The sequence below is a fragment of the Erythrolamprus reginae genome, chromosome 9 (assembly GCF_031021105.1).
Source record: "Erythrolamprus reginae isolate rEryReg1 chromosome 9, rEryReg1.hap1, whole genome shotgun sequence".
Taxonomy (NCBI): Eukaryota; Metazoa; Chordata; class Lepidosauria; order Squamata; family Dipsadidae; genus Erythrolamprus; species Erythrolamprus reginae.
In genome coordinates this window covers 31,393,170-31,417,402 of record NC_091958.1, presented here as the reverse complement: position 1 = coordinate 31,417,402, position 24,233 = coordinate 31,393,170, and the positions used below count along the sequence as shown (strand labels likewise).

The following is a 24,233-nucleotide window of genomic DNA, read 5'->3' as shown; positions in this document are numbered from 1 at the left end:
GAAAATTCACTTAAACCAAGCCCTCTTTTGGGATAGCAAAGAGCACTTGTCTCCAAACAAACTGGTAATTTGTACAAGTCCCTTATCAGTTCTGTGATACTTAGTTTGAATCTGTGAGGCAATTCACAGTCCTTCTTTTTTCACAAAGTGAAATACACTTTGCCCTGGTTTAGTTTCAAAGCGGGGAAAAATCAGCACACAAAAGGTCAAAGTCAGTAAAGCAGTCACGAAACACAACGATCAGATAATCCTCCACAATGGCCAAACCCACAGGCTGCTCTTTATAGCAGCCTCACTAATGACCACAGCCCCACCCAACCCCAGGTGGCCTCATTTTCTTTGATAATAATCTCTCAGTTATTGTTGCCTATGCATCGCTCTCCACATCTGTGGCTGTATCATTAACTCTTGTTCTGAATCCAAGGAGGAGCTAGATAATTGATCTCCTTCTGAGCTGTCTGCCACACTCTCCTCCTCCCGGTCACTCATGTCTTCTTGGTCAGAGGAGCCTTCATCAGCAGATTCCACCGGGGGCAAAACAGGCCTGCAGCATGTGGATGTCTCCCCCACATCCACAGTCCTTGGGGCAGGAGCTGGGCCAGAACTAACCACAACAATTTGATATCTAAAACTAATCTGTGTATATAGCCACCAATCTAGGTTGATACCTAATTCTTGTAACTCTTGTTTTGTTCTTAGTTTTAATTGATTATCCAATAAGTCACTATATTTCCAAATCTTACCTTTTTTTATAAGATTCAGATGTATGATAGCTTCAATAGGCATCATTCTGGCATTACTAAGAAATGATTTTTCTTTATTTCATTCCATACGTCAATCAATGCTTTTCTAATGATATTATTTTTGAAATATGAATGTGTTTTTAACTTTTTATACCATATAAAAGCATGCCAACCCACCATCAACTCATGACCTTCTAGGTTAAGTAACCTTTGATTTTCTAAGGTCAACCACTCTTTTATCCATGTTAGGGCGGTGGTGTGATAATATAGTTTCCAGTTTGGGAGGCCGAGGCCTCCTCTTTCTTTACAATCTTCTAATGAATTTTGTTTTATTCTTGGTTTTTTACCTTGCCATATAAACTTTTTTATTATCTTATTTAATTCTGCAAAAAATTTCAATACTGGGTTTATTGGAATAACTTGGAAAAGGAACAAAATTTTGGGGAGAATATTCATTTTAATTGTAGAAATTCTTCCTACCAATGATAATTGCAAATTGCTCCATAGTTCTAAATCTTTTTTAATCTGCCCTAATAATTTTAAATAATTATCATTTTTTAAGGATATGGCTTTGGAAGTCATCCATATCCCTAAATATTTCACCTTTTTTGTAATTTTCATATTTGATAAATCTTCTAAATATTTTCTCTGTGTCTCTGTCATGTTTTTTGTTAATATCTGTGTCTTTTATTTATTTATTTTCAATCCTGCGACGTTCCCATATTCTTCAATTAAATCTATTAGCTTTAAGATAGATTCTGTTGGGTCTTCTAAAATAAAGACCACGTCGTCGGTGTGGTATTTTGTAAATTTCTTTTTTAATCTTCAGTCCTTTTATTTCCTTATCTGCTCTTATTTTTTATCAGCAATGCTTCCATTGTTAAAATAAATAATAATGGTGATATTGGACAACCTTGTCTTACTCCTTGCTGTATTGCTACTTTTTCGATCTGTTCACTGTTTATTATGATTTTGGCTGATTGTTCAGAATATATAGCATCTATTATATTAAAAAACTTTGTTCCGACCTCCATCTTATTTAGTAGTATTTTCATAAAATTCCAATCTACATTATCAAATGCTTTTTTCGCATCTAAGAATATAAGTGACATTTGTTTTTCTGGATGTTGTTCATAATATTCTAATGTATTTACTATTATTCTTAAATTGTTTTTAATTTGTCTTCCTGGCAGGAATCCATTTTGGTCACTATGTATCATATCATTTTTTTTTTAATAAAATTTTATTAATTTTATAAAATAGTTACATAAAACAAACATATAACAGTGCACAGTGCATGTGCCCATCACCTAACAACAAGACACCCCCCACCACCCCCACCACCCATACAAGACGATTCAAAGGATTTAATTTGTTTATCTATAATTCCTTGGCTCTATCTTGCATCGAATATTACTAAAAGAGTGATTGCAGTTTATTTTTCACATTTACATCACAGATTCTACTCAGCATATAATCTTTTACCTTGTTCCATCGTACCATCAGCTTCTCCAATTTGTTCTCGTCAAAATTATTTAATCTTATTTCCATAATTTCAAAGTGTATGTGGTCCACCATGTACCAGTACCAATTTTTTAATGTCCATTTTGTGGAATCTTTCCAACCTAATACCACCACCGCTTGAGCACTTTCCAATGCTGCAGCTTTAATTTCCTTGAATTCTCCTAGTTTCCTGTGTTTAATTAAAATTGCTATTTCTTTTGTAATTGTCCAGTTAATGTTTAACATTTTATTAATTTCATTCTGTACTTCATTCCAGAATTTCTGAATTTCTGCACACTCCCAGAACATATGCATAAAGATTCCCTTTTCTTGGCATCCATGCCAACAATTACCCTTCTCTTTCCCCTGGAAGTGTGCAATTTGTACTGGTGTATAGTACCATTAATGTAAAATTTTCCTTCTCATCTCTCTAACTCTCGTATTTTTAATCTTATATATATTTTCTATTATTTCTTTCATTTCACTTTCATCTATTTGTAAGTCATTTTGCCAGCATCTTGTCAAACTTTTTATTACTTCCTCTTCCATCTGCAATAGCATTCTATATATATTAACGGCTTGTGCTTTACTCTCATTTATCTTTTCTCTTATTATTTTTTCTAAACAATTTTCTTCTCGTAAAAAAGCTTATTTATTCTCACTTTTATTTAAATATGTGCTTAATGCATTAATCTGCAGCCATTTCTGTTTACCAATCCACCATTCCAATCGAGTTCTGCTAACTCTTCCATCTTTCTCATATAATTATTCAATTCTCGTTATCCCTTTGCTATTTAATACTTTAATAATTCTGCTTAAGTTAGCATCATCCCCTATATTCAATACATGTAATGTTGATAACTTGGAAATTCTAGTTCCACATTTCCTCTGCCATTTAGACCATATTTCTAAACATGCTTTGAGAGGGTCAATTAAATTGCTAATTTCTGTTCTACCCCAATTTTTAAATAATAACTCTTTATTGTTTAAATTATAAATTTCCTTTTCTAAATTTACCCATTTCTTTTCCCCCCATAACTGTAATTCCATTAATCTTTCTATTTGAAATGCTTCTCTATATAGTACTAAGCACGGGCTGCCCCACCCCCCCTCTTTCTCTTGTGCAAACTGCCAATGTTTTCTTATTCTAGGCTTTTTATTTCCTTCAATCCAAAAATTTAATTTGCTATCCCATTCTCTTAGTTTTGCCCCAGGGAAGATACCCGGTAGAACCTGAAATAAATACATCATTTTTGGTATTATCATCATTTTAAGGGCCCTAATCTTGGCCATTCTTCCCAGCTTTTTTCCCTTCCAGTTTTTTATCTGCTTCTGAATTTTTTTCCATATTAAATTATAGTTGGCCATTACTATTTTTATTGGATTCTTAAACAACCAAATTCCTAGGTATTTCATTTTTTTACAACCTAATTTCAATCCTGATATTTTTTGTATCTCAATTTGCTCTTTAGGGCCAGTATTTAAACATATTATCTCAGATTTCTCTATATTAACCATAAGTCCCGATTGATCTTTAAATTCCTGGAGCAATATCATTATTCTTTTCATCATTTCGATTGGGGTTTCAGACATCACTATAGCATCTGCAAACAAATTTAATTTCAATTCGAATTTTCCTATTTGGTAACCTCTCCATTCCTTATCATTTCTAATTTTATTTGCTAAAGTCTCAATTGCCAATACAAATAACATTGGGGATAGTGGGCAACCCTGCTTAGTTCCGTTCTGAATTTTAATCATTTCTGTTCTGTTACCATTTACTCTGATTTGAGCTATATTATCCTTATAAATTGTTTCTATAATTCTGCAGAATGAATCTCCCATATTTAAATCTTTACATAGTTGAAATAGGTAATCATGATTAACTTTATCAAAGGCTTTGTACACATCTAACTTTAGAATACTTAATTTTCTTTTGGTATTGGTAGCATGGTGTATAACATTGACCACGTTTCTAATTAGTTCATAAATCTTTCTTCCTTTAACAAATCCATATTGGTCTTCTCAAATTACTTTTGGTAAAATATTCTCCACCCTGTTTGCCAATATTTTCATAAATATTTTATAATCCTGATTTAATAAGCTGATAGGGCGATAAGAACTAGGATCAGTTAAATCACGATCCGGCTTAGGGATAGTTATAATTTCTGATGTTTTCCACGTCTGTGGAGTTTCAAAAGTCTTAATTACATTATTAAACAATTTTTCCATATGCGGTAACAATTCATTCATATACATCTTATAATATTCAGCAGTAAAACCATCTGGACCTGGGGCTTTAGCAGGTTTCAACCCTTTAATGACTCTAGATATCTCATCCTTTGTAATTTTTGCATTTAGCATTTGTCTATCTTCTTCCGTTAATTTCTCTTTAACCTCTGGTTTGCAGTGTAATGTGTTCTTTTTTATATAAATTCCCATAAAAGTCTCTCATTATTTTTTCCATTTCTGCATTACTACGTTTAATTACACCTTCCTTATCCTTTAAGGCAAAGATATGGGATTTCTCTTTTTTTTTTCAAATAATGTACCATTTGCTTCATTGATTTGTTCCCCCATCCCCTAATTCTTTGTTTTATAATCATCTTCATTTTATTCCATCTTTCTTCATCAAGTCATTGTAATTTCTTTTTCTTAAATAATAATAGTGAATTCCAATCTCTATTTCTTGTAATTTTTAAAGTTTCTTGGATTAAATCTATTTCTCTTAATAGATTTTTTCTTTCAACTTCCCAGGATTTTCTAATAAAAGCTTCAGTACTAATACAATTACCCCTCATAACAGCCTTATGTGTATCCCAAACTATTGTTTGCTTAGTTTCACCTGTTGCGTTAATACAAAAGAATCCATTCAGTTCCTTTTGTAATTTAATTCTATTTTCCTCATTAGCTGAAACCACAGGGTTATATCTCCAAATTCTTTGTTTCCTGACAGCCTCTAACTCGATCACTGCTAGTAATGGAGCGTGGTCTGATAACCAAATGCTTTTCACTTCCACTATCTTGAGCTTTGCCTCAGCTGTCTTATTAATTAACATATAATCAATACAACTAAATTTATTATGTCTTGCTGAATAAAAAGTGTCCCTATTTGCTATATTTTCATGTAAATCCGTCATATTAATTTTATTTAAATGTAATTTTTTCTTTTCCCCCCTCCCTGCTGTTAATTCCAAGTTGAAATCGCCTGCTAAAATCACTGTACCTTCCGCAAAATTATCTAGTTTCCGTTTTACATTCATTATAAATTGTTTGCATTTACATTGGGGGCATAAATTACCGCTAAGGTTACTAGCTTATTATTTATTTTCCCCTTAATAAATAGCATTCTACCATCTTTGTCTCTTTTAATATTAATTAATTGGAATATCACTCTTCGGTTTATCAAGATGGCAACTCCTCTGTATTTAGACGTCCTTCTCGACTCATAAGCTTGTTGCCACTCGCTATTTGTAACTAATTTATCTGTTTTTCCCCTTCCTTTATGAGTTTCTGATAAGAATAAAATATCAGTTTTACTATCCCTAGCTAGCTTCATGATTCTATAACGTTTTTTCTGTGATGAAAGACCATTTACATTCAACGACAATAACCCTATATCACCCATTTACATAATTTTAAATACATTTCCCCCTCCTGCAAAACAGAGCCTACCGGAAAAATGCTTTTTAATTACAATGAATCCCCACCCTAGTGCCTCTTCCCAAGCACCCCCCCAAGGGGAGGCAACGAAAAAACCTTTCGTTATCGAGAGGCACCCCTGGATTTGCATTCCACTAGAAAGCTCCCCCGTCTTTCCCCATTTAATACCATATCAAAAGATTCCCCCCTCCTTCCCTCTTCTCCCCATATTAGTTAGCGAAAAAAACAAGAAAATACACAAAAAAGAGATTAATTAGTTGAAAACCATGGTACCATATTAGCAAATCAGCTCAGTTCAGTTCATTATTTCTTCTTTTGGCGCGTAACTCTTGGCTTGTCTCTCTTCTCTTTCTCTTTCTCCTGAAGAAAATCCAGTTCCTTCTGGAGAGCTGCAATTTTTTCCTCCTTGCTTTGTTCTGCTGCACGGATCGGTTGAAGCATAAACAAGTCATCCTCCCTTCTTCCATGTCCCGCCTCACCGTTTCCCGCTTCTGGCTGGCTTTTCGATAACAATGCCTGGGAACTTCTCTCCGGATCTATTCCCAGCTGTTGAAGCAAATTTCTTCCCTCCTTCAAAGATCTCGCCTGGAAAACTTTGGAGTCTTTAAAAACAATTACTGTAGCTGGATAACGCCACGAAAACCTGATTCCATTTTCGTAAAGTTGGGAGGTCACTTCTCTCATCTGATTTCTCATCTTGAGGGTTTCAGCAGACAAATCTTAAAACGCGTATTGGAACAGCCTTGTAACGTAAGTTTGAAATCTGCTTCAACTCTCTGAATATTTCTGCCGCTCTCCTTTCCGAAATAAACCTTACAATAATGTCTTTTTGATCAGCTCGATTCCGAGATCCAAAAGCCCAGTGCGCTCTTTCAAATTCTTCTAGGTCACATTTAACATTATTTTCACTGAACCATCGGTAAATTGCTTGAATGAGATGTTTATTCTCCGCAAAATCTTTAGGGAATCCCTTCAGGCGAAGATTAGGCCTCCTTTGTCTGTCCTCCAAGTTAATTATGCGGAGTTCCTGGCGAGACTTTCCCTCCTCCAGTTTCCCAATTCTTTGATCTTGTGTTTTGGACTGTTCTTTCAAGTCCGCCACCCCAGCACCGACAGCCGATATTTCCTTTTTCATATCTTGGAGTAACTGTCCCATGCTGACAAATGCCGTTAGCAACGAATCCATCTTCCCTTCCAGCTCCAAAGTAGACGCCATCTTTTCCTTTGTTCTCACTTTTCTCCCTACTCACATTTAAAACTGTTAATTGCTTCTTCTTTTAACTCTTTTTAATAAAGTTTTCAACAGCTCCGTTCAATTCGCTTCCTCTCAATCCACTATTCACCAAGCTAGAGAGGGTTGTCGAGGGTTAACTTTCACTTTCCCTCCTTCACATGAGGGAGCTTTCTTTCGGTGCGTCTATCTGGATCAACGCATGTGCAAAATCCTATGTATCATATCATTTATAATACTTTTGAGCCTATTAGCAAATATTGATATAAAAATTTTATAATCTACATTTAACAGTGAAATTGGTCTATAATTCTCAATTTTTCTTTTTCCGTGTCCGCCTTATGTATTAAAGTTATTAAGGTAATTTACCTTCTATCATTATTTGGTTATATATCTCGAACATATTTGTAAAATGTATTTCTATTTCCAACTTGTAGAATTCTATTGGTATCGCCTCTGGGCCCGTCGCTTTGTTGTTTTTCTGGTTCTTTATAGATTGCTTTAATTCCATTTCTGTAACAGGTTTGTTTAATCTTTGCTGTTGTGTTTCAGTTAATACTGGTAAATCTATTTTTCCCAAATATTCAAAAATTAAACCCTCACTTATTTCTTATTTCTTATATAATTGTCTATAAAATTTTAATATTATTTCCTTTTTGTCTTCTGTTCTATGTTTTATTATACCATTTGAATCTATCAAGTTTTTTATAATTTTATTTTCTCTCTCTTTTCTTAGTTTATATGACAACCATCTTCCTGGTTTATTCGCATGTTCGAAGTATTCTTGTTTTGCTCTCTTTATCTTTTCTACGATTGGTTCTTGTTCTATTAATCTCAATCTGTGTCTTATTAATTCTCTCTGATTTTTAACTTTATCATCATTATCCTCTTTTTGCATTAACATTTCTAATTTTTTAAGTTCTTCTACTAATTTTTCATAGCGTTTTTTCTTTTCTTTGTTTTTTTTTTGCTATAAAAGATATTGTTATCCCACGTATATATGCCTTTGTTGTGTCCCATAAATTTTGGGGAGTAGTATCACTATTTTTGTTTATTTTTAAAAAAATCTCTAATTCTTTCTCTATCCATTTTTTATACTCTGGATCTTTTATTATGTTTCTATTCATTGACCAATTATTTATTTTCCTTTTGCCTTTCCAATATATACATAAAGGATTATGATCTGCCCAGGTATTTGTCTCTATTTCTATCTTACTGATTTGTTCCATTATATGGGCTGGAGCCCAGCCCATGTCAATTCTGGACCAGGTCTTATGTGAGTTAGAATAAAAATTATATTGTTTATCTTTTAAATGGTATTCTCGCCATATATCTTTTAATGATAATTCTGTACTCATTTTCCAAAATGTCAAAGGGAAGATTACCTTTTTTTTCTTTTCTTTTCTCTTCCCGGTATAATCCATTTGATCATCTGAAATTGCATTAAAATCTCCTATTATTATCATATTTTCAATTGATAGTTTGTTTATTTTTTCGTGTAAATCTTTATAAAATTGTTTTTGGTTGTCATTTGGCGCATAAATTGAGACAATTACAAGAGGTTTTGTTTCTAAATCTAGTTGTACTATCAAAATCCTTCCATCACTATCATTATATATTTCTTTAGATTCAATTAATTCATCTATGTACATTGCCACTCTTCTTTTGATTTGCCAAACTAGTATATAATTTCCCCAGTTTTGAATTGTTAAGAAGACTTCGCTTTGATTTTTGATATGAACTTCTTGTAAAATGTTTATCTGTGCTTTTTGTTTCGTGAGTTTGGTTAATATTTGATTTCTTTTCCTTGGGTTATTCAATTCGTTTACATTGACTGAAAAGATTTTCAAGTCATGTGTCATCTTTATTTGTAGTACCTCTTAGCTTCTTTTGGTTCTCGAAGTCTCGTTTCCAAAATTAGTTCTTGTGAAGCCTGTGGTTGTTTCTGCTTCACTTCCTGTATTTCTTCCCCTCCTCCACCTGTGGCCCCCATCATGTCTTCACTACTCTTTGGTTCAATCCGGGTTTGGTCAGTCCTTTCCAATCCGCTACGTACTAGGAAAGATCTTGCTTGTCCCACGTTTTCTACTTTCACTTTCGTTGATTGCCAAGTTAGAGTCAGGCCTTCTGGTACCAACCATCTAAAAACAATGATCTTTTTGATTAAAATACTTGTGAGAAAATAATATTCTCTTCTACTTTCTCTCACTCTTTTAGGAACTTGTTTCAAAATCGTGATTTCTTTTCCATTATGTTGGAAAGTCTCGTTTCTTGTCAATCTCAGTATCTCATCTTTGATTATTCTTCTTGAAAACTTAATATGAACTTCTCTTGGTAGGTTATAGCGTCTTACATATCCAGTCTGGACTCTGTAAACTTCGTCAATTTCTCTTATCTTATCTTATGCTTTGTTTTCAAAGGCGTGAAAAATCAACAAAGTCCAGAAACCAGCAACACAGGATTCCTGACGAACTGCGATCAGATACTCTTCCACAACGGCCAAACCCACATGCTGCTATTTATAGCAGCAGCCCTAATTACTGGAGCCCCACCCCAAACACAGGTGGTCGCTCTTATCTCCTGTAATTTGTCCTTACTTGGTCTCTTCTATGCATAATTCTGCGCTTATGTGGGTCCAAAATGTCTTCATCTGAATCAATGGAAGATAAGGGAGATTGACTGCCTGGGCTGTGTGCCAAGCCCCCCTCTTCCAAGTCACTCCCACCTTCTTCATCCGAGGAAACTAAACTCTGAACTGACTCTGTCGGCAATAACACAGGCCTGTGACTTGTTGAAGTTTCCCCTGCATCCACCTCCACATACCCTGGGGCAGAAGCTGGGCCAGTCTAGGAATTCTTGAAATGATATTCCCAAGTATCTAGATAATATCAGGTTGAAAGCAATATTCAATCATCAATTTCCTTCCTTCTTTCCTTCCTTCCATTCATTCTTCCCTCCCTCCCTTCCATTCCTCCCTTCCTTCTCTCCTTCCCTCCATTCCTTCCTCCCTTTTACATCCAAATCAATATTCCTTTTTTCTTTTACATCAAAATCAACACTGTTTTTTTCTTATACATCAAAATCAACACACTTTTTTCTTTTACATCAAAATCAATACCCTTTTTTTCTTTCACATCCAAATCAACCTTCTTTCCTCATCCAAATCAACTTTCCTCCTCCCTTTTACCTTAAAATCAATTTTTGTTCTTGCTTTTATCTCAAAATCAATCTTTCTTCCTCATCAAAACCATCCTCCCTCCCTCTCTCACTTTTTCAGATCCAAAGTGAATCTGAAGAAAACAGATCATCCTATTCAATTAATACCGTGCTGGTCAATGGACAGGAAAAGCATTTAATTGTAAGTGTGATCTATTAATGCACTTTTTTAAAAAAAATCCCTGATGCATTGGATGGGTAAAACAGTGTTTAGGTGAGAAAGAATATGAATCTCCCCTCATTTTTCTGCAGCTGCATGAAATTGAGGCCGATGTGGAATTTGCAAAGCACTCTGACACAACTTGTGATGTTGCCTGCTTCTTGTATGATGTGACAGATCTCAAGTCTTTTAATTACTGTGCTAATATTTATAAGGTGAGTTTTTCTATTTGGCTGATTTCAGAAGCGGTAGATCTCCAAAGCCTGATGCTAAAATTTATTAAATTTAAAGTTTTCGTGCCTCTTTTAAATTTTCTGTAGTTCTGTAGTGATTCTATGGGTTTTTTGGTTGTATACTATTAAAGAGTCCTTTCCTGAGGATAATTGGCAGTTCTTATGTGTGATACGGATGGATGGATGGACAGATAGATGGATAGACAGATAAATATAGATAGATATTAGAGATAATAGATATTAGATTATAGGTTATAGATATAAGAGCTTGTGTGTATGTAGATAGATTGAATGGATGGGTATAGATAGATATGGATGGATGGAGAGAGAGAGAGAGAGATGGATGGATGGATGGATAGACAGATATAGATAGCTATTAGATAATAGATTGTAGATATAAGAGCTTGTGTGTGTCTTGGTATATTTGGGTTTCTTCCTGTGTAGGATTTGGAAATTTCTGGCAACGTTTCGACGAGGTCTCACTCATCATCTTCAGGCTGGTGTTTCTGTCCTTGTTCTAAGGCGAGCACTGCGAGACCTGAAGGAAGGAAGGAAGGAAGGAAGGAAGGAAGGCAGCTCAAGTCTCGCAGTGTTCGCCTTAGAACAAGGACAGAAACACCAGCCTGAAGATGATGAGTGAGACCTTGTCGAAACGTCGCCAGAAATTTCCAAATCCTACACAGGAAGAAACCCGAATATACCAAGACCGTCATATAGCAAGCGAACGAGCAAGATAATAGAAAGAGAGAAAATAGAGAGATAGATAGAAATAGCTCTTTGATATTATCCTTTTTGTTTTTCCTCCTTTCTCCCCTCCACCCCATCCATGGAGCTTTTTTTGCTTCTACCTGCAACTTTAATTTGGAAAAGAAACATTAACCAAAAGTTTCTGTATAAAAGAGATGCTGTAAAGCAAAAAGAAATGTTTTAGGGAAGTTGGTCATTGTCTGACCAACTAGGTGAAGAAGCCACAGCCTGAATCTTCTTTAGCTACTTCACTGCTGTGTTTCTACTCTTAACTTTTTAATTTGGCTTTCGAAAGTAATCTTTATATTATCCTGATTCTTCTGTCTTAACAATTTCTAGAGTCTAGCAGATAGAACTAGGAATAATGTAAGAATACAGGATTATAGAATAGGAAATGAAGAACTAAAAATAAATTTGTGTGCAGACGATATCTTATTGGTTACAGAAAACCCGTAGGATACAATATATGAACTTAAATTTATTTTGAAAGATTTTGAGGAAGTTTCAGGAATGAAAATAAATTTGAATAAATCAGAGATAATGTTAATGAACATGAGTTTGACAGAGCAAAAAAGAATAGCAGAGGAAGGATACAAGAGGAGAATAAAATATTTAGGTATTCAAATAACTAAGAAGGGTGGCTTAAAAATGGAATTATGATATGGAAGAGAATAAGAAGTCAAATTAAGGAATGGAAATAACTAAACAAACACAAGCAGCTAAGATGTTGATCCTACCAAAATTAATGTACTTAATACAAGCGCTGCCAGTGGATATCCACATAGAACAATTAAAGGGATGGGATAGAGAATTGAGAGAATGGATCTTTGGAGGGAAAAAAGTAAGAGTGACATTGAAGACAATTTATATAAATAAGAGCCAATTGGGATGGGGACTACCAAATATACAAGCCTTTCAAATAAAACAATTACTAGAATTGGACCAAAGAGAGGAGAAATGGGTGAAATTAGAAAATGAGATGAACAAGGGAATAGGGAAAGAAGGTATACAAGAGAGTTAGAAATAAATGGGTATAATCAAATAAAAGATCTATATAAAGAAGTGGGTGAATTAATGAAAATTAACAAGATAATACAAATAGGTGGACCCCAAAATTGGTTAAGATGGAGAGAGCTAAAAGATAAGATAAAAACGGGTCTGACAGAAAATAAAATAGATATAATTTTGAAAATTATATTGAATTATATTTGAACAAGTACAAATGGAAATAACTCATATTATCTCACTGAACTGTTCATGGGATGAAAAAGCTGAAAGGATAAGAAAAAAACGGAAACTTTACTTTGCATGGGTGGAAATGGATAAGGCCAATGAAGACATAAAGAAGAAATTGTCTAGAACTCTGACCTGGCTGGGACTATGAATAAGAAAGAACTGAGAGAAGGGAGGGGGGGGGTTAAGGTGGAAAAGTATGAAAATTATAAAAATAAATATTAAAAAAAAACAATTTCTAGTCCAGTTACTCTTTTTTAGTTAACATTCCTTGGATGCTTCCTTTTAATTTCTTTTCATCCTCCCCGTCTAGCCTCCCCATCTATAGTTAAACTTAGTTTTGTGATTTGCTTTGTGGTGATTGATGACTGCAATAAGAATGGGGTGTGATATTTAAAGGGGTTGCTTAATAAATTAACATCAAAACTGGAAATTCGACTTTAATGGCTCTTCTCGGAGGGATCCTTCAAAAAGTCTTTGCTCAAAGATTGACCCCTCATCCTGCAATTAGCCTAACTAACAATGGACAAACCTGGATAGGATTTGAACCTCACACAGTGTTCACTGTATAATTGGGACACAGTAGCCTCCCCTTGGTGTGACTGTTGGCGTCCCAAGTCAAACTATAGACCAAATTATGACCGGTTGTAATCTGAGGACATATATAGCATATTTATTTGGACCCACCTCAGTTTTGGGAGAGAAAAATAGGGGGAAAATAATCTGACTAGCAGGTATTCATCTGGCTAGTCTTTAGTCTGGTGAGCTTCAGCACTTCAGTTTGCTGGCTTTGAGGCCATGTGCTTTCTTTTTATCTCATGGTTGAGGATAAAAAACAGTTTCTAAAACACCGCTCTCTCTTCAGAGAGAGAAGCAATGAAAAAATCAGGTAAAAGGATGATCTTCACTTAGCAAAGCACAGAAGATCACTTCACTCATTAGCACCTCTTCAAAAGCAGAGGATCGCTTTCTAGCAAAGCATGGAAGATCGCTTCACTGTTAGCACCTGGTTGTTGTACATACTCCTGGTCAGTTGGAGGATGATGAAGAGCTTAATGTCTCTGATACAGATAGTGTTTATGAATTAGTGGTAGACCCTGGGTTAAAGGTATTAGAATAGGTGGAAGGCCAGCCACAGGATGTTGCTATGAGTCCAGAATCTAGTGAAGAAGAGACTGACAATCGCTGGATAAATCCTCACTTCAGAAGGGTTCAAAAACGCAGGGAGCAAGTGTTAGGAAAAAAGATATTAAGAGGAGGAATGGGTTAATTACTGCAGTGATGTATTCGTTACATCGGGGCCAGTGGGGAAGAAGGGCGGAGTTTCAATGTTGTAGATCCATAATGAAACGTGTGTCATTTTGGCTCCGGAGTGAGTAATCTTATCCTTTGCTATTTCGCAGTCACTCCTGCTGCTTTTGAACTATGCGGCAAAGACATAAATCTTAAGAGGCGTGAAGGAATGTGTGTGCTAGAGATAACAAGAGAGAGAAATGTGACAGTCTGTATTGTATTTTGAATACAGAAGAGAAGAGAATAAAATGGAGTCTTTGTTTATGAAATCCTGCATTCAGTAAGCGTTATTTCCAATATAAAGTTCTACCACAAACCAGAACACTGGTTAGGGCTGAAAAAAGGCTCAGCTGATAGTCGGAGGGAGCAGCAAGGAAAGAAGCGGGCAAAGAGAAGATTGCTTAGCTAGCAAAGCACAGAAGATTGTGTTAGCAACTCATCAGGGCTGAAAAAAGCTTAGTAAAAGCTACATTTGGAGTATAAGATGCACCCAAATTTTCAGCCTCTTTTAGGGAGGAAAAAGCTGTGTCTTACACTCTGAAAAATACAGTATATAGTCCTTGACTTACAACAGTTGATTTGGTTCAAAGTTACGATGACACTGAGAAAAAAAAGGGACTTATGGCCATTTTTCATACTTAACGACCATTTCAGCATCCTGATGGTTCTCCGGAGACTCAAGGCAGCTTACAACAATAAATAATTGGCTTAACAAACATCTCGCTTAGAAACATAAATTTTGAGCTCAAATTGTGGTCGTAAGTCGAGGATTCCTATATTCCAATCCAGTATCTTGATCTTTTTTCCCAACCTAATTTTCATGATTGGCTGGTGTTGACATTTGTATTTTTAATACTCATTTTGTACTCATAACACTCAAAAAAGGACTTATATGTGTTTTTAATCTATATAAAACTATATAAAACTAATAATCTATTAATCTTTCAAAAAAAAACCAAATGTGTTTTTAATCTATATAATTATATATTGCAAGTAAATGAACAGGTAGCCCTCTGCTTACAACAGTTTGTTTAGTAACCATTGAAAGAAACAACATCACTTTAAAAAAATGACATACAACTGTTTTTCACCTCTCCTTTGGTCACATGATCAAAATTCGGACACTTGACAAACTGACTGACATTCATGATGGTTGCAGTGTCCAAGAGTTCCGTGGTTCCCCCTTTTACAGCCTTCTAACAAACTCAATGGGGAAGCTGGATTTGTTACTTAACAAACTGATGCAATTTGCTTAATCGCAGTGGCAAAAAAAGTTGTAAAATGGGGTGCAAAACACACTTCACAAACATTTCACTTAGCGCCAGAAATGCTGGGCTCCACTTTGGTTATAACTTGAGGACTACCTGCATGACAGGCCGTGTGCAATCCATAGCTACCCCCTGTTCTTCCTTGCCTTCTGCAGCGACACTACATGGACAGACAGATCCCCTGCCTCTTCGTGGCTTCCAAAACTGACCTGCCGGAATCATCCTTGCTTCACGGATTCTCCCCAGCCGAGTTCTGCTACAAACACCGCCTGCAGCCCCCCTTTTACTTCTCCTGCATCAGCCAGGAACTCCTCAGCACCACGGTCTACACCAAACTAGCCACAGCTGCCACGTTTCCGTGAGTGTTTCTTCCTCGGTTCCAAGCAAAGATAAAACAGACACTTTTATATATTGGAGAATTCTTGTAAATGGTGATAGCACTTAGACTTGTATTAACAGAAGAACCGAGTTGGAAGGGACCTTGTAGGCCACCTCATCCAACCTCCCTGCTCAACAAGGAAACCTTATAGCAGCGATGGCCAACCTTTCTCGGTTCACGTGCCAAAAAGGGGGGGTGCGACCATGCATGCACGTATCCCATAGCCCTTCCCTCACATCCCTTGCATGCGTGTCTCCCCCCACGCTGCCCCTCTGCGCATGCTCACAGGCCTTTCTGAAGCCTGTAGGCCAGGGATGGCAAACCTATGGCACAGGTGGCACACGGAGCCATATCTGCAGTCACGCGAGCCATTGCCCTAGCTCAGCTCCAACATCCATGTGTGTGCCAGCCAGCTGATTTTTGGCTCGCACAGAGGCTCTGAGAGGGCGTTTTGGGGTTCCAGAGCCTCTGGGAGGATGGGGGAGGGCATTTTTACCCCCCCTCCCCCCTGGCTACAGGGAAGTCTTTGGAGCCTGGGGAAGGCGAAACACGAGTCTACTGGGCGAACCTTTTTTTCCTTGGGTGCCAAAAGAGTGTGCATGTGCCCACACCCATAATTCAATGCCTGGGGAGGGTGAAAACATCACCCCCGGAGGCCCTCTAGAGGCTGAAAACGGCCTGTTTCCCAAGTTCTTTTTTTTTATTTATTTAAAAGTTTTTATTTACAAATATACAAAACATAAAAGACAATCATAACAGTTGACATTGGAATCTATTACATTACAACAGCGGTCCCCAAACTACGGCCCACGGGCCGGATGCGGCCCGCCGAGGCGATTTATCCGGCCCGCAGGGAGCACACGAGATTTTATCAATAGATATAATAAGCTCCCGAATCTCCTGTCCATTCACCGCGGGCTGCTGCTGAGCAAGGAGGCGGTGCAGAGGCAAGGGGTGGGGAGGAAAGCGGGCCTGCAATTGGCCCCTTGCAGGCCCGCTTTTCTCCCCGCCCCTTGCCTCTGCACCGTCTCCTCCTCACCTCATCCTCCGCGATGAATGGACGGGAGATTCAGGAACCCCCCTGAATTTGCCCGAACGGAGGCGGCGGCGGCTTCAAGGGACCAACAGCTGGTCCTTCTCGGCGCTGCGTTGCTGCAGCCTCCGAGCTCCGCCGGGCACTGTTACCTCAGCTGTGCTGAGAGAGAAAGAGAGAGCGGAGGGCGGCTTGCCGGTCCACGCCCCCCTGGATGAGCGGCCCCGCATGGCCCCAGCACCGGACTTCGCCGTCGCCTCTGCCCCCGTCCGGCTCTCCAGCAAAGAGTCCACCCCTTTGCCCACCACGGCGCCCAGCGCCTGGCCCCAGGCCACTGCCACCTCCTCCTCCTGGTAGCGCGCCCAACCTCTTCGTGCAGGAACGGGTGGTGGAGTGGAAGTGGTTGGACTTATCTACACGCGCGCCTGCTGATTTGGAAGAGGGGAAAGAAAAAAAATCTGCGCCTCCAAAGAGAGGAGGGCGGGGGGAGAAAGAAAAAAAAGAGCTCCAACTTGGCGGAAGGCAGGAGGGGAGAACCGAGCGTGCTGCAGCAAGTTTGCTTAGCTTTCTGGGGCTTTTTTTTCTCCCGCTCCACCACCCCTTTCCGAATGTTGTTTGCCGCTTAGGAGTGACCCTCTCTCGGGCTTGTTGTGGATGTGGCACGGATGAGGGGAAAAGCCGTAAGCGCGAATTAGCAAAACCAGTTCAACCTCTTCTTCGCCTCCTTACGGACTACTGAAGAAAAAAGAAGCTTCGATGGGATTTTGGCTCTCCACAGAGACTTTCCAAATGTGCTTTTCCGGGCAGCCGGGCTTTCCCCCTCATCTGCGCCGCATCCAAAACAAGCCCGAGAGAGGGTCACTCCTAAGCGGCAAACGACATTCAGACGGGGGTGGTGGAGGGGGAGAAAAAAAAAGCCCCAGAAAGCCAAGCAAACTTGCCGCAGCACGCTCGATTCTCCTGTCCTGCCTTCCGCCAAGTTGGAGCTCTTTTTTTCTTTCTTTTCCCCCCCTCCCCTCTTTGGAGGCGCAGATTTTTTCCCCCTCTTCCCAATCAGCAGGCGCGCATGTAGATAAGTCCAGCCACTTCCACCCCACCACCCGTTCCTGCAGGAAGAGGTCGGGCGCGCTACCAGGAGGCGGAGGCAGCATGGGGCTGGGCGCTGGGCACCGTAGAGGGTGAAGGGGTGGACGTGACTGCTGCCTCTTAGCTGGAGAGCAGCCCCGCATGGCCCCAGCACCGGACTTTGCCGTCGCCTCTGCCCCGGTCCGGCTCTCCAGCAAAGAATCCAAAGGGGCGGAGGCGACAGTGAAGTCCGGTACTCTCCGCTCTCGCTCTCTCTCTCTCTCTCTCTCTCTCTCTCTCTCTCTCTCTCTCTCTCTCTCTCTCTCTCTCTCTGTTGCCAGCGTGGTGTATGAGAGAGAGAGAAAAAAAGGAGGGAAGAGAGAAAGAAAGATAGAAAGTGAGAGAGAAAGAGAAAGAGGGAGAGATAGAAATAGTGAGAAAGAAAGAGGGAGAGATAGAAATAGAGTGAGAGAGAAAGAAAGAGGGAGAGGGAGGGTGAAAGAGGGAGAGAAAGGAAGAGGGAGAGATACAAAGAGGGGGAGAGAGAGGGAGAGGGAGAGCTAGAAATAGAGGGAGAAAGAAAGAGGGAGAGAGAAAGAGGGAGAGATAGAAATAGAGTGAGAGAGAAAGAAAGAGGGAGAGGGAGGGAGAGAGGGAAAGGGAGAGATAGAAATAGAGTGAGAGAGAAAGCAAGAGAAAGAGGGTGAAAGAGGGAGAGAGAAAGGAAGATACAAAGAGGGAGAGAGAAAGAGTGAGTGAAAGAGACAGAAAGAAAGAGAAGAGAGAGAGAGGGAGAGATAGAGAGGAAGAGAGAAAGGGGGATAGATGGAAAGAGAGAGAGAGAGAGAGAAAGAGAAAAATGAGAAAATTATGGAGAGAAAACGAGGGAGAGGAAAATGAAACAAATGAGAGAGAAAAGAGAGGGAAGAGAGAAGTAGAGAGGAAGGAGGGAGGGAGGGAAGGAAGGAAGGAGAAATGGAGGGAGTTTCTTGATTTAAGTTTAAATTTACTTGTTCATAAAAATGTATAAATTACTTTATTACTTAATTACTTCTTATTTTAAATATTGTATTTGTTCCCATTTTGTTTTTTACTTTAAATAAGATATGTGCAGTGTGCATAGGGATTTGTTCATAGGGGTTTTTTTATAGTCCGGCCCTCCAGCAGTCTGAGGGACAGTAAACTGGCCCCCTGTGTAAAAAGTTTGGGGACCCCTGCATTACAATATGTCTGAATATATAAATTATAGCATTCAATAAACATAGACTTACAAAAAAGAAAGAGAAAGAAAATAAAAAAGGATATAGAGAAAGTAGAGAGAAAAAGAAGAAAAGAAAAAAAAAGAGGTGAAGCAATGAAGAGGAGAGAAAAAGAAAAAGAGAAGGGTGGGCGAGTGTACAGTGGAGTTGGGTTGAGAATGTGAACTAATTTTAAATTTGTTAGCTCATTACCTTAGATCAAGATTAGTCATATAGATAGGGAGAAGCCAGCGTTGAATTAATCACGGTATAGAGATTTGGAACTAAAGGTAAAATTTTATCTTTATACATCCAATATCTCTTGCAGCAATTGGAAAAGAAAAGAAGGGGTTTTATACTAGATTTGTGTCTAATCTAATATATACAGATCATTCAATTGTTTCAGCAAATTGTTCTCTTTTTTTTAACCACCTATAAAAGGGATCCCAACAATTGTTGAATGAAGACTCGGTTTCATTTCTAACTGCCATGGTTAACCTAGTCATCTCTGCACAGTATTGAATTTTTCTTACTATAGCATCTTCTGGGGGTATACCTTCATTTTTCCACCACTGCGCGAATGTTAGTCTGGCTGCAGTGGTTAGATGAATAATTAGGTGTATTTGGGTTTTTGGAAGATTTTGTCTAAGAATACCCAAAAGGAAATATTCCAGAGTTTTATCTATTTTCAAATTTAGTATTTCCTCTATCCAGAGTCCAATTATATTCCAATAAATCTGTGATTTTTGGCATTGCCACCAAAGATGGAAGTAAGTACCTGGTTCTTGATGGCATTTCCAGCAGTAGGGCGATAGTTGGTTATTTAATTTAGCTAATTTTATCGGGGTGATGTGCCACCTATAGAACATTTTAATTAAATTTTCTTTATAAGATGTAGCTATAGTTAATTTATAGTTTCTATTCCATAATAGTTGCCATTCTTCATCTTTAATTTCTGTTTTAAGGTCAAGATTCCATTGTTTAATATTTATTTTTATGTTGGTGTTATCAAATTCATTAGAAGTTAAATAGCAGTAAAAAAATTTAATCAATTGATCCTGGGGTCCTATACATATTTTATCTAGGAGAGCATTTTTGGCAATTCCTGATGTAATTTTATCTTTATTAAATTTTGACTGTATTTGTAAATACTCCCACCATTTTGTTTTTTGGCCCAGAGTTTCTAATTCTGCTCTGGTTCTAATTTCTCCATTGGTATTTATTATATCCTTATACCTTATTATATATATATATATATTTTGTGGAAGTTGGGGTGTACATAAGCCTCCAACGGGGCATACCAAAATGGAATCCCTTTATATAACTTTTTCCTAATTTTTTTCCAAGTGTACACCAAGGATTTTCTAACTAGGTGATTGGTGAAATACTTATGTGTTTTGGATTTTTCCTCCCATAGATAGTAATGCCATCCTGAGTGAAGGTCATGTCGTTCTAAACTTAATAGCCTAATATTAGTTAGAAGCATCCATTCTCTTATCCATGTTAGAGATGCTGCATTGTAGTAATCCTTCCATATTGGTAAGGCGAGGCCTCCTTCTTCTTTTCTGTCTTGCATATACTTTAGACAGATTCTGGGGCGTTTATTCTGCCAAATAAAACTGCTAGTAATTCTATTCAATTTTATTTATTTATTTATTTATTTATTTGATTTGATTTGATTTGTATGCCGCCCCTCTCCGTAGACTCGGGGCGGCTCACAACAATAACAATAACAATGTAAGAACAAATCTAATAATTTAAAAAACACTAAAAAAACCCATTATTAAAAGCAAACAAACACACAAACATTCCATGTATAAACTGTATAGGCCTGGGGGAGATGTGTCAGTTCCCCCATGCCTGACGGCAGAGATGGGTCTTAAGAACTTTACGAAAGGCAAGGAAAAAATCTTGCTTTAGACAGATTGGGATTGTTTGAAATAGAAATAATATTTTTGGTAATATGTTGAGTTTAATAGCCACTATTCTTCCTAATAATGAAAGTTGTAATTTCTTCCATTTCTCAAGATCTTTTTGTATTTTTTCAATTAATTTGTCATAATTATTTTCTTTCAGACTAGAAACTTTAGCTGTCATATTGATACCTAGGTATTTGATTTTTTTGGTTATTTGAATATCTAATTTGGTTACTAAGATAGCTTTTTGTGGATCTTTCATATTTTTAGTTAAAATTTGAGTTTTTGATTTATTAATTTTTAGCCCTGCCACTGTGCCATATTTCTCTAAGATAGCCAATAGTTTTGGTCCTGAATCTAGCGGATCCTCTAAGATGAATACTAAGTCATTCACGAATGCTTGCAGTTTATATGTTTCATTTTTACATTTTAGACCTTTTATTTCTTCATTCTGTCTAATAATTCTAGTTAAGACTTCTAATGTCAGAATGAAGAGTAAAGGAGAAAGTGGGCAGCCTTGTCTTGTGCCTTTTGTATAGGTATTTTTGATGTTACATCTCCGTTAAGAATAATATATGCAGATTGGTGAGTATATATGGCTTTAATGGCATTTATAAATTTTTGGCCAAATTCCATATACTCTAGTTGTTTAAACATGAAGTTCCACGATATGTTATCAAAGGCCTTCTGGGCATCTAAGAATATTAGTGCCACTTGTTTTTCGTTATGAAGTTCATAATATTCAAGGGTATCCATTATCATTCTTATGTTATTCCTTAGTTGTCTCCCTGGGAGAAAACCATTTTGGTCAGAGTGAATAAATTGGTTTAGGAAACCTTTGATTCTGTTTGCTAAAATGGAACTAAAAATTTTATAATCTGCATTAAGTAAGGAGATGGGTTGATAATTTGCAATTTCTGTGGGATCAGAGTCTTTTTTGGCTATTAAGGCTAAGTTTGCTTCAGTCCAGGACATTGGAATTTTACCCTTTTTTAAGGCCTCATTTAAAATTTCTAATAAAGTCTTTTCCATTGCTGGTGGAAGGTCTTTGTATAGTTCACTTGGAAGGCCATCTGGGCCAGGGGCTTTATTAATTTTTTGTCTTTTAATTGCCTCCTTTAGTTCAGTAATAGTAATTTCCTTGTTTAATAGATCTTTAGTTTCATTTAGGATCTTAGGGAGATCGGCCTGTTCTAAAATTTCTTGTGTTTTTTTATCTTGTATTTCCTTAGATATATTTTCTTGATTGTCGTAAAGGTTATTGTAAAATTCTCTAGCAATCTGTTTTTTCTTTTCTAAATCATGACATAGTTCCCCATCATTTGTTTTAAGACAGTTAATTAATTTCTTTTCTCTTTGTTTTTTAAGTTTATTGGCTAGCCATTTACTAGGATTATTTGCATTTTCAAAATTGTATTGATTGCTACTTTTAATTTGTTCTGTTTCCGATCTGCGCATGCGTTACTCTAGCTAAACGCTCCGAAAGAAAGCTCCCAGATGTGGAGAAGGAAAAGTAAAAGTTAACCCTCAACAACCCTCTCTAGCTTGGTGAAAGCGGATTGAGAGGAGAGCGAACTGAACAAGCTGTGGGAAAACTTTATTAGAAGGAGTTAAAAGTTGTAGCAAGTAACTGTTTTTAACGTGTTTGTGTGGAGAAGCGAGAACAAAGGGAAGACGGCCTCTACCGAGGAGTTGGAGGGAAAGATGGATTTGCTGCTTAAAGCCTTTGCTGACATGGGGAAGCTGCTCCAAGATATGAAAAAGGATTTATCTGCAGTCGGAGCTGGAATGGCAGAATTGAAAGAACAATCCAAAGCACAAGATCAAAGAATTGGGAAACTGGAGGTGGGAAAATCTCGCCAGGAACTTCGCATCATTAATTTAGAAGACAGACAGCGCAGACCCAATCTTCGCTTGAGAGGCTTCCCCAAAGATTTTGCGGAGAGCAAACAACTTATTCAAGAAATCCTTCAGTGGTTCATTGAGAACAAAGTTAAATGTGAGTTGCAAGAATTTGAAAGAGCGCATTGGGCTTTTGGATCCCGCAATCGTGGGGATTCAAAGGACATTGTTGTAAGGTTTGTTTCAGAAAGGAGAGCTGCAGAAATATTTAAAGAGTTGAAACAGATCTTAAACTTACGTTACAATGACTGGTCACCAGACAAATTGGGGGGGCCTTCCCACATATCAGACCTACCAGGCCCTGAACGCCACAGGCCTTCTTCATCCTCATGGCACATGGCTTCACAACCACAGCCAACAGCCACGTTTACTCCTACCGCAGCGGGGCTCCGCTCCTCCCCAGAGACCTGGCAACGCTTGCCACCTGCCTTGCAGGATATGATTGCCTCCGCTTATTCCCATGGCATTGTAGCCGGGGCCCAACAATATTCTAATATAGCCCCACCTCCACCTTCACCACGTCCTCCTCCTCCACAGAGGAATATATGGGCAGCTTCAGTCCCCTCCTCTCCTGAGCATGACTCTTTCCAGGAGGACTTCAGAGGCCAAGGCTCAGATCCAGATGATGGCCTGTCTGAGGATGAGGGAGCACCACCAGAACCTCCCACCTACGCTGGACTTTTCAGACCCTCCATATTTCATGTCTTACTTAACAAGGTGAAATTGGCAGTGACACCGGGCACAGAAAAACCCACAGAACCAGCAGCTGCCCCTCAACCTGCCAACAGGGTGCTCTCAGAACCCCAAAAGGAGGCAGATCTTATCCCTGCTCCACAGCTCTTCTTGGACAATGTTAAGCGACCATGGCAATACCCAGCGGGAGCACTGGGTCCAACGGCCTCAGAGCGTAAATTCTATGCCTTCGAACCAGAGCTGGAGAACCTTCTTGAATTTCCTTCTATAGATGCTCCAATTGCAGCTCTGGTGTCCAATGCGCTCGTTCCATCCGAGCTAGCAGATGGCTTGAAACCAGAGGAGCGCAGGGCAGAGAATCTGAACAAAAAAGCTCACCAGATGACGGCCTGGGCCCTTAAAGCAGCTTCAGCAGCATCATTTTTTAACAGGGCCTCAGTCCTGTGGCTCCAAGAAATGATTACGAAACTGGGACCAGAGGATGCTCGCTTGAGGCAAGATTTAAACAAATTATTGGCAGCAGCGGAATTCTCAGCGGACGCCACTCTTTCCGCCTCAAGTTTTTCCTCAAGGGCCCTAGCAGCAAATCAATCATCTCGCCATCTGCTTTGGCTCCGCACGTGGCAGGCAGATGCCAAGTCCAAATGGCGCCTGGCCTCAGCCCCCTTCGACGGGGCAAAACTGTTTGGAAAGTCTCTTGACAAAGTCCTCATAGAG

General features: G+C 38.3%; 1 protein-coding gene across 14 annotated transcripts in view; it reads left to right on the top strand.

Annotated features, from left to right (window-relative positions):
• Positions 1-24,233, top strand: part of RHOT2 (ras homolog family member T2) — a 194,727-nt gene that overhangs the window by 110,968 nt on the left and 59,526 nt on the right. For 10 of the 14 annotated variants that reach the window (XM_070760778.1, XM_070760773.1, XM_070760775.1 and 7 more), the window contains 3 exons: positions 10,418-10,498; positions 10,609-10,731; positions 15,446-15,648. In XM_070760778.1, the coding sequence (XP_070616879.1) occupies positions 10,418-10,498; positions 10,609-10,731; positions 15,446-15,648 (407 nt within the window). Of the gene's footprint in view, positions 1-10,417; positions 10,499-10,608; positions 10,732-15,445; positions 15,653-24,233 lie in introns of those variants that run through there. The other 4 variants (XM_070760772.1, XM_070760781.1, XM_070760779.1 and 1 more) reach the window with 2 other exon arrangements.